Source organism: Rhinolophus sinicus, chromosome 12 (genome assembly GCF_057876585.1).
Source record: "Rhinolophus sinicus isolate RSI-liver-muscle chromosome 12, RSI-T2T, whole genome shotgun sequence".
NCBI classification, from domain to species: domain Eukaryota; kingdom Metazoa; phylum Chordata; class Mammalia; order Chiroptera; family Rhinolophidae; genus Rhinolophus; species Rhinolophus sinicus.
Window position 1 is genome coordinate 19111236 of NC_142512.1, and position 10585 is coordinate 19121820.

At 55.4% G+C, this 10585-nt stretch overlaps 1 protein-coding gene across 1 annotated transcript in view; it reads right to left on the reverse strand.

Moving 5' to 3' along the window:
* Positions 1 to 6668, reverse strand: part of DOC2B (double C2 domain beta) — a 33649-nt gene extending 26981 nt beyond the window's left edge. The window contains exon 1 of the mRNA XM_019755457.3: positions 6058 to 6668. Within this exon, the coding sequence (XP_019611016.2) occupies positions 6058 to 6430 (373 nt within the window). The 5' untranslated portion in view covers positions 6431 to 6668. The remainder of the gene's footprint in view (positions 1 to 6057) is intronic.
* Between the last annotated feature and the right edge of the window lie 3917 nt (positions 6669 to 10585).

Genomic DNA, 10585 nt, shown 5'->3' on the forward strand with positions numbered 1-10585 from the left:
GGAATGAACTTGTTCCAAACTGGATCACTCCTCTCCTAGGCTTTGTGAGTAGAACATATAACTGGTCACTTATACTTTTCTGAATAACCTGAGTCATTGCTGTGATGACGATTACTGCTCTGTCACAGCCCAGACACGGAAGAGGGTGTGAGACAATTCCTCCACCAAGTGACCCCAGGTGGTGACTATTTTTGAGGTTTTCCTCATTTTTCTGCCTCCTGCTTTGCCATCAGCTTGAAACTCCTGTTAAAATACTTGCCTCAGCCGGGGGGAGCGCAAGGCTCATAACACCAGCATGGGCCAGGGAGCTGTGTCCTACACAATTAGACTGGGAAACAATGGCTTGAACCGGAGTGGGCGTGGGGCAGGCAGAAGAAGGGGAGAAATAAAAAACAAAACTTGCATCTGGTAGCAACAAACAACTCTCCCTTCTATTCAACAGTTGTTTCTTCTATGAAACCAGGTGGGAATTCTTGTTAGAATTGTGTCCAAACTACCACGTTTCCCCCAAAATAAGACCTAACCAGAAAATAAGCCCTAGCATGATTTTTCAGGATGACATCCCCTGAACATAAGCCCTAATGCATCTTTTGGAGCAAAAATTAATATGACCCGGTCTTATTTTCGGGGAAACACAGTACAAGTCAATAGGCGTTGCGTGGAACCGAAGGGACTTTTTCCTGAGTAGACTATGTGTGCTTTTGGGCTAACTGTATCTGGCCTTTTGCTGCCTGTATCCTAGGTAACTCCCATCTCTGCAGGTGGGCAGGGGAAGGTGACGTAAATGAGGTATACATCACCATGCTTCTAACTAACACAGCCGTGGGCCCAACATTCTCCGGGTCCATGCTTTTGTAATAATATTCTCCAAACCTGTTGACTTTACATAACAGTCAATCAGCCTGCTGCTCAGTTCAAGCCCACCTGTGGTTTGTTCCCCCCAGACATTAGCCTCCTGAAGGCAGAAACCATGCCTCGGCCACGCCTGGGGCACCAGCAAAGAACAGATGTTAAAGCCACATGGCTGTCCGTTCAAACCAGCTCGCTGTCCAGCTGCTCTGTGCTGTGAGGCCTGTGTGTTAAATGCACACTCCACGATCTCTGCCTGTTTCCCAGTCCCAAAGAAGGACCAGCCAGTGAGATGAAGGGGCCACCTGCTCTCCACTGGTAAACAGCAGCAGGAGGAGACAGGAGCCCCTTCCACTGGCTCTCCAGACATCCCAGTTTAAGGAGGACCCCATACTGCTCAATGGAACCGACACCTGTTATCATTTCCCAGGAAGGAAGTGCCGCCCCAGGATGAGATTGATCAATTTCTTTGAAATCCAAGGGAAGTTTTGTAAGAAATAACAGTTTATAAATAGAAGTTCAGTCACCATTTTTTGAGACTTGCCAGTGGTGGTGCTCTCTTAGGGGCTTATAGTCCAAAGTCTTCATTTCCCATTTGGAGAAATGAGGCACAGAGAGGGGAGGTGACCTGGTCAGGGTAGCACAGCAGAGCTGGACACAGAATCTAGGCCTCTTCACTTCCATCCTGATAGTTCCTGCTTTAAAGCCTAGTGGCTTCCCCACCCCCCACCCCTTTTTTTTTGTCTGCCACTTAGTTTAGCTGAAATCTCAGGAGAATGCAATGGAGGAAAAAGAGAAAAGCAGAGTTGCTCTTGGGGACCAGAAAGGGCTTGGCTGTGCCCTGGAGGGGCCTCTGAATTGGAAATGCACCCTGGGCATGAGGTGTAGGTGAGGAGGGCCCTCAGGGCAGGTGAGGGTGCTTGTTTGTGTAAACTACAGGGTCCTGCCCTTGAGCCACTCAAATCACATGTCCTGGCTAAAGTTTACATCCTTGGAAAAATAATGAGGGTTGGTCACTAATGGGCTTTTGAGAGTTGTCACCCGGTTGTTGATAATTATAGAGCTTTAATGGGGCTAATTCAGAGAAAATCAAGCTCAAGCCCCCGTTGGTTCCTCTAAGGCTGATGGGGACTGACGGCAGCATTTTGACCTTGGTTTGCACCTGGACTTTCCTCACCCGTGTACACCCTTGAGAATAGGAAATCTGCCCTGGTTTTTTTTCTTTTCTTTTAAAGAAAAATGACAAGTCTCTCAAATCATTTTTAAAAACTATGGCAAGAACCACAGAAAATGACCAAGGCTGAGTTGAAAGCATTTCATAGGTGGAGAAACTGAGGCACTGAGCTGGGTGCTGCAGAGGATACAAAGAGGAATGAGCCATACATCCCTGCTTCCCAGGAGCGCAGAGGCAGAGAGTTAGGATTTTTATAAATCTATTCATCCCCCTGCTTTATATTGTTCAAAGGTCCTCCACTGCCTCCTGCACACAGTTCAACCTCCTTGGAATGGCATTCGGGGCCCTTTGTGATACGACCACTTGGGCCTTATCGTTGGTCTCTTCCCTTGCTTCAGCCCCTTGGCTGTATTGTTGTGCCTCCGCTGGGCTGTGTTTCCTACACCTCTCTACCTGTGCACGTGGTAGTCCCTCTGCCAGGAGCACCTCCCTTCGTACTTCCACTTTACCAGCCTTCTTCCTTCCTCCCCACAAACCCCAAGCAGAGTCCTCTCTATGGGTGAACTCTGTGCAAACCAGTGCTTCCTGTTGGGCTCCTGCCTCCCTGTCGTCACTCCCGGGCTCTGTGTGTTTTGATTTCCGTGAACTCTGTGACGTCAGAGTGTATGTCTCAGGCATTCTTGAATCTCCATGCCCAGCACAGAGCCTGATACAAAGTTGGTGTCGTAATGTGGAATGCATAAAAATATGGTCCGGGCAGACCATGACTGGGCTCAAGGAAAGGGGAATCACTGCCCGTGGGACCCAGGAAATGGCCCCAGCTGAGGGCCTTTGGGGCGGGCCTCACAGTGATTCCTCCACTCCGTCCTTGCTGCAGGTCTCCATGACATCAGCTACCCCTACCCAGGCTGAATCCTGCAGGGCAGGTGTAAGCGTGGGCATGTGATGCCATTCTGGCCAATGACGCAGGACAGGTCTCCTGGGAACTCTGCTGGAGAGGTTCCCTCGCTCTTAATCTGAGACATGGGAGAGGAAACTGATCTTTATCAAAGTTAGGATCTTATTGTTATATGTGACGTCCAGACCTGCCAGCAGCCACCTTGGACCATGAGAGAGGTCATCCTAGGAGGAAAAGAGCATGGCCAAGTAGAAAGACAAACAGAACCTCCATCACTGATGTTGCTGATGAGTTGAATGAATCGACCCCCATGCCACCGGCCTCAACAATCCTCAGTGTTTCAGGCACTTTGAATTTTCTGTTACTTGCAACCCAAAGCATTTCAGTCATTACAGCTTTGAAAAATGGATTGGGATTCCACAGGTGGAGAGTGAGTGGGCAGGGGAGTGGTACATGCAGAGGGTGGGCCATAGGGCCTGTCTGGAGGGCATGAGCCAGGCCGCACGGTGGACCATTGGGAGGAAAGACACAAGTGGGGGGGCACTTCTAACTTCGGCATTCACTGTGTTTCTCCCCACCATTACTCCTCTATTAGATCAGTCTGGAACATGTCGATTTTGTGTTTATGCCTTGAGGTGACTTAATAAGGATGAGCTTTAACGAGAAGGGAGAAAAGCCTGAATAAATAAACAGCACTTCACTCTCGGCTGTGGACAACAGAGCAACCGCCCTCATTTCTTTTTGTTAGAAGAGAGATAATCCAATAATTAGGGCAGCAAATAGTATAACCCTGGCTAAAGCCGTAATGAACCATCTGGCTTGAATCATTTAGGCTTATTTTAGGGATCTGGTTTTGTCAGAGCTGAGAAGGGGGCGTGGCCTGGGGTACTGGATGGAGAGCAGTTCTGCCCCAGAACCTGGTCCCACTATGGGCAGGAGCCAAGATTTCTGTGCTCCCATGCCTGGGATGTTTGCTCAGCCACGGACGGGATCCAAGCCCAGGGTGGGCTGCCTCTTGAAGGGGGTGAGAGGGCCCAAGCTGGCCCTGGCTCAGCCACACTCTCTCCTCGTTAGCTCTTTTCACCAGAGTGCCCTGGTGACAGAGGTGTGGCGAGCCCACAGTTCAGGCTGGCAAGGCTGTGTCTAGGACTGCCTTGTACTGCTGACTCCAAGTGAGTCTGTCCCCTGCTAGGACATGTGAGCTCTCTGGGTCCAGAGCCCCCGCCCTGTTCCCTCTCTACTGCTAGGACAGTGCTCCATCAAGGACTGTGAGTTGATGCACTGGAGGTGTGGCAGCTGGCCTGAGTTTTGGACTTTCTGGACCCTTCCTTGCTGTGGGCTCAGGGATCGCCAAAAGAAACAACCAAGTTTCTCACCTCTGTGCTGTCATCCTGAGGGCCCTTGGAGGAACTTGGAGGACTGCCTGACACTCAGGCAGCGCCCAGCCCTTTTCCCTCACTCCCTTGCTGAAGCAGGGTAGGTGCTGGAAGTGGGGACGAGTTCCCCACTCTTTCTTCTGGAGGAGGCTTTGGATTCAGGGCATCCAAAGGGGTGACTTGGGTCCCAGGTAGGGCCTGCCCAGAGGTAGAGCAAGTGAGGGGGTGCACTTTGCCCAGGGTGCCAGGAACTGGGGGTAGGGAAGATCCAGGGAACAGCCCTGAGGCCAGGAAACTCTCCAGACCCAATTTCCCCAAGCAAGTGGAGGGAGAGGACTGCTCCCCACCTCTATGCCCAGGGGGTAGGGACTCAATATGCCAGCCTCTGGCCACCGGGCTGTGGGTCAGGCCCAGAGAAAGTGCATAGCAGGCATTTTCCCCACAAAGGCGGGGCTCTGACCCACGGCGCATAAAGGGCCTCCTTCGGCTCATTCCTCCTGGGCTTCGAGGCGCTGAGAAGTCTGACCCCTCCTCCTTTCCCTCCACCCCAGCAGTGCTAATAACACCCACCGTCAGCTTCCAGAGGTACATTTTATGCTGGGGGGTACTCCAGACCCCCCGCCCGAGGTCCTTGTGAGTACCCAAGCCAGGTGCAGCCACCCTCGCGCGACGCGGGTATGGGGCCGGGCAGGCCTTGGTGTCACCGGTGAGTGACCCCTGCTCCAAAAGGTCCACATCCCGGGCAGGGTTGGCGTTTGAGTCTGGTTTTCCAGGTCTGGGAGTGACGTGGCTGGGGCCACAACTGGGCAGGGGACCTTGAAAGCAGCGCTTTCCTCTCCCCACCCCCATCCCGTGCAAACCCATTCCGCAATGGGTAGGGACCTCTTCAGCCTCGGTTTCCCCTCCAGTCCCAGGTCGGGCAGGGCAGGCACCCTCAGAGGCCGGAAAGGCACCAGGAGAGCCCACCGGCGGGGCCTCGGCCCTGGGCGACTCCAGCTCTCGCCTGCTCACTCCCTGGGGCTCGGGCTCAGCCCCGGGAGAAGGAGGCGCGGGCTGGGGGCGCTTCCTGGCGGAGGAAGCAGGCGTAACAGGTGGGCGAAGGTCGGCAGTCCGGGAGAGCGCAGTGGCGGGGTACACAGACGTGGTAGGAGGAACCGCCAAGGGTTTTTCAAAGGACAATCGGCCACACAGTCCGCTGATCTTCGGCCCGTGCGCCAGCAAAGCCGCAGCGCTCTGCGGGCAGCTGGGCCCATCCAGAAGGGCCGCCCGGCTCCCGGCTCCGCCCCTGGCGCGGGCCCACTGCCCGCCAGTCAGACCCTGGGCCGCGGAGCGGGCCCGCAGCGGGCTCCCGGGCAGGGTGAGACCTAGCGGCCGACAGCAACTGGTGTCTCCCCAGGGCGCAGCTCCGCCCTTCCCGGGAACAAAAGCCGCCGCCCGCGCTGGAGCTCCCGGTGGCGGGCCGAGAGGGGGCGCGGCGCGGTTTCTGGGAAGCCGGACCTCGGAAATGGGACACCCTCAGAGGGCGCCCCCAAACTTCCCACCTCCCACCTTCCCATCTCCCACCGGGTGGAGATGTCGGGGCTGGGTCTGCAGGGCAAACGCAGAGCGCACAGACCTGGCGAGGGGGCCGCGACCCAGCGAGGGTGTATCCCTAGGGTGGACGAGAGACCTCAGAGGGACCGAGGGGCCAGAGAGGTCAGGGAGCGCGCGAGAAGCCGAGCCAGGGGAGGGGGCGCAAAGTCGGCGAGTTGGAAACTTACTGCAGTCGTCGGACTCATAGCCGTCGGCGTCCGGCTCCTCTTCGGGTGGCTTGGCGGGCGGCCGCGCCGGGCTGGGGCCAGGGCTGGGGCCCGGGCTCGCACCGTAGGCTCCGAAGAGCTGGTCGACATCCTCGTCGTCGTCGCGGGCGCCGTCGGAGGGGCTGCGGCGGCCCGCGCTGGCCGCGGCCGGGGGCGCGGGGGCGTCCCGGGGAGCAGCCGCGCGGGGCCCCGCGGCCGGGGGTAGGCCCCGCGGGAAGCGAGGAAAGTAATCGGAGATCTGCTTGATGGGCCGGATGGGGCCCGGGCACACGTCGATGGCCATATGCTCCTGGATGCTTATGGTCGCCTTCTCCCCGCGTCGCCGGAGGGTCATGCAGGCAGCGCTGCCCCGCTCGGGCGCGGCTCGGCCTGGCCCGGCGCGGCCCCGGCCCGGGGGCGTCTCGGCAGGCCGGGGAGCAGCGGGGGCTGCGGGCAGCGCCAGCGGCGCCCCCCCGGACGTCCCTGACGCGGCTGCTACCTGCTCGGCAGCGGCTGGCGCGAGTGAGTGCCAGGGGCGGGCAGGCAGGGGGCGGGCCCAGCCCGCGTCACCCGGTAGCAACCAAGCCGTGTGAGGGTGCGGGCTGCGCGGGCGGCGCGGAGCCGAGCGAGCTGAGCAGCGCCGCACTCACTCGCACTAACACCCGCGCGCACGCGGGCCTGGGACCCCGCACGCGCACACATGGGCGGGCAGGGCCACCCGGGCGCCCTCCACTCACGCACGCTTGCAGGACGTGCCGGGAGTTGAGAAGGGACCCGCAGGACGCACACTCCTCACTTTCCTGCGGGTGCCAGCTCTTTCTGGGTTCTGTTTACTCTCACAGGACACACGCATGTATGCAAGGACACTCCAACACATACAAACGTGTGTAGACACTTGGCAGAAGTGGCCTCTAGCTCATACCTGCAGGACACAAACACAAACATATGCATCCACACAGAGTTGGTTGACGTTGCTGTGGCAGTACATCCCCGAACAGGACACACAAACACGCAGGCTTAGCGGTGGTCCGGGGACTCAGGGCACAGTCTTCCATGCCCCTAAACATGCCTCACAGGGCACACAAACACACCATAGAAGTGATCAGGGGATTTGGCCCAGACACACCCCCACACTCACACAGAGACACACTCCTAGGATTGCTACTCACACTAGCAGGAAATCTACATCCTGAGCTAGCCAAGGTCATTGCTGAGCACAGTCTGTTCACACTTCCTCTCAGGTCACATACACATATGCACTCCGTAAGCTCAACTTCGCCCCTCACTTGGCCAGTGAGTAGCTTGAAGGGACCCATGGGGACAGGGTGGGTGAGACTCTTGATCACAAGCTGTGGTCAGGAGGTGGGGGTGAGGGCAGGCAGGGCCTGGGCAGAGGAAACCTTCCCAAAGAGTGATGGATGAGGCACAGGTGGAAAGGCAAGGCGTGGTCTGCCCACCCACTCCGGCCTCCCACATGGTCAGATAAGGAAGCAAATCCCAGACAGCCCAGCCCCAGCTGCTGTCTTGCTTTCCGGGAACAGAGCCCTGTCGGGAATTGCTGCTGCCTATACAGGTGTGTCTCTGGAAAGCCCTGGGCATGGACGTAATCCTGTTTACTGTCTGGTTTCTGTACTGACAGATCAGAAATGCTTATCTTCTTGGCTGGGTCCCTGCCGTAAGTCTGAATGATGGGCCCTAACCCTGTGCCCTTCCCTCCACCATAACCCCTGTGGAAGGGTAGGGAGCAGAGAGAAGGGAGAGGAGGCCTTGCCCTCATCACTTCCAGCTGCATTATTCTGGCACATCATTTATCTCTATGAACCTCAGTTTTCTTATCTGTGAAATGGGGCTAATTCAAACCTCACAGCCTTATGGTGAGGACCCATCAATCGTAGAGCATGACAGATAAAAGGTGCTCAGCAGGGTAGGCTTTCTCTTTTCACTTCCTGTGAGAGATGAGAGTCACTGTGAGGAATGATGGAGATGCCTAGACCCCCAACAATCATTCTTCATGGTAAGTTCTGCATTGGGTGGTGATGGTCACCACCCATCGTTGAAAACTATGGTATATTGTGTCAAGAATGTTCAAAGCTATAATCTCATTGATTCCTTATACTACCCCATGATGTAGGCAGGATTTACTGTTCCCATTTTGCAGTGAAGAAACTGAAGCTCAATGACTTGCCAAGGGCAACTGCTGGCTGGTAGCAGAGCTGGCATTAGAACTGACTTTTTTTTTTTTAATTTTTATTGGGGAATAGCGTATTTCTCCAAGGCCCGTCAGCTCCAAGTCGTTGTCCTTCAATTTAGTTGTGGAGGGCGCAGTTCAGCTCCAAGTCCAGTCGCCATTTTCAATCTTTGGTTGGAGAGGGCATAGCCCACCATCCCATGCAGCAACCCTGTGTTGTTGAGAGCTCAGGCTCTAACCAATGGAGCCATCTGGCTGCTCCTCTGGAAGCTCAGCGGCAGCTCGTTGCCTTCAGTCTAGTTGTGGATGGTGCAGCTCACTGACCCATGTGGGAATCGAACTGGCAACTCTGTTGGTCAGAGCTCACGCTCTAACCAACTGAGCCATCTGGCCACCCCAGAACTGACTTTTTGAGGCTTCCACTCTCCCCTCCCTGGGCTCCCCCTCCTCATCCCTACAGAAGTCCAGGGGTCAGAGCAGAGGTGGAAACATAAGCAAAACCTTGTTCCCTAAACCTTCTCTTGAGGCTTCTTGGATGGGGACGGCCCAAACTGAGGAGGAAGAGGGGAAGAGAGAGAGGGCCAAGAGCCCTCAGGGGTTACAGTAGGAATGAACTCACCTGGGGACTCCCTAAGGACAATCTGGGATCCTGATGGGAGAAAAAAATCAGCCTTCCAAGAGTCAAGGGCCAAGGGAAGGACAGGAGAGCCTGAAAGCCTAACGCAGTGGGTTTCTCATTTCCAGGAATGCTTACGGGGATTAATCCTTTAATAGGCACAGAATGACTTCTGTGCCAGAGGTTGCTGCATCACTAAGTGATTATGTAATGATACAGGGTATTAAAACATGGACACTGAACCATCATTTCATAATTCTTTCACTTGAAGAGCAAGGGAATGTTGTCATCATCCTACAGATGGGGAAACTGAGGCTTCAGGAGGTCAAGTGACTGGGAATGATTCCTGGATATCCTGACCCCTGACCCTGTGCCCTTTTGATATCAAAGTGTTCACTGGGGGTGAGGACAGAGGGGGGCTGATAGCTCCCTCCTGACCTCTGGAACTTCTGTGGGTCTGACATTTTAGAAGATCAGCTCACAGCTCTTGGCTCTGCAGGTGTTGGCTCTTGGGAGGCTCTAGAAGATATGGGGTAGAGGGCCAAGATTCCAAAGCACAGAACTGGGGGACCCTAGGATGCACGCTGGAGAAACACGGGGCATATATGGGGCCAACCTCTGGCAGGTGGTGGAGTGAAAGCCACTCTGAGGGGCCGGCCCAGTGGCTCAGGTGGTTAGAGCTCCATGCTCCTAACTCCGAAGGCTGCCGGTTCGATTCTCACATGGGCCAGTGGGCTCTCAACCACAAGGTTGCCAGTTCGATTCCTCGAGTCCCACAAGGGATGGTGGGCAGTGCCCCCTGCAACTAAGATTGAACATGGCACCTTGAGCTGAGCTGCCTCCCAGATGGCTCAGTTGGTTGGAGCGCATCCTCTCAACCTCAAGGTTGCCAGTTCGACTCCCGCAAGGGATGGTGGGCTGCGCCCCCTGCAACTAGCAACGGCAACTGGACCTGGAGCTGAGCTGCGCCCTCCACAACTAAGACTGAAAGGACAACAACTTAAAGCTGAACGGCATCCTCCACAACTAAGATGGAAAGGACAACTTGACTTGGAAAAAAGGCCTGGAAGTACACACTGTTCCCCAATAAAGTCCTGTTCTCCTCGTCCTGTTCTCCTCCCCAATAAAATCTTAAAAAAAAAAAAAAAAGCCACTCTGAGGTGTGAGTTCTTCCAGCCGAGATGGGGTAGGGACGCTGGGGGGTAGAATTGGTGTTCTCTGGGCAGGTGTGCAGTTTCTAGAAAGAGTATGGGCTGTGGAGTCAGGCAGAACTAGATTCAAAAGCCAGTGTCTCCCTCCTTCTAATTGCCTGACTCGGGCAAGTCGCTTAACGTAGAGCCTCAGCCTCACCTGTGGAATGGGGGAGGCCAGCAACAACTTCGTGAGAACTGAAGGTGGGGACAGACAGTGCATAGCGCAGTGCCTGGCATGCAACAGGCACTCAGTGAATTGTAATTCTCTTGCTCCTGCCTTCCTGGTGCAAACCATCATCATATGCTCTGTGCCTGCCTCAGTTTCTCTACCAGTGAAGTGCAGTTGGCTGCCCTCTTTGTCTACTGCAAGGACCAGGCGAGAACACGGGGAAAGTGCAATGAAAAGTGAACGTACTTGCCAAGGTGGGGGCACCAGCTGGTATGTGTGGGGATCTTTAAGCAGCTGGACGTGTCCAGACCCCATCAATCATGTCACCTCTAGTCTCCATGCTG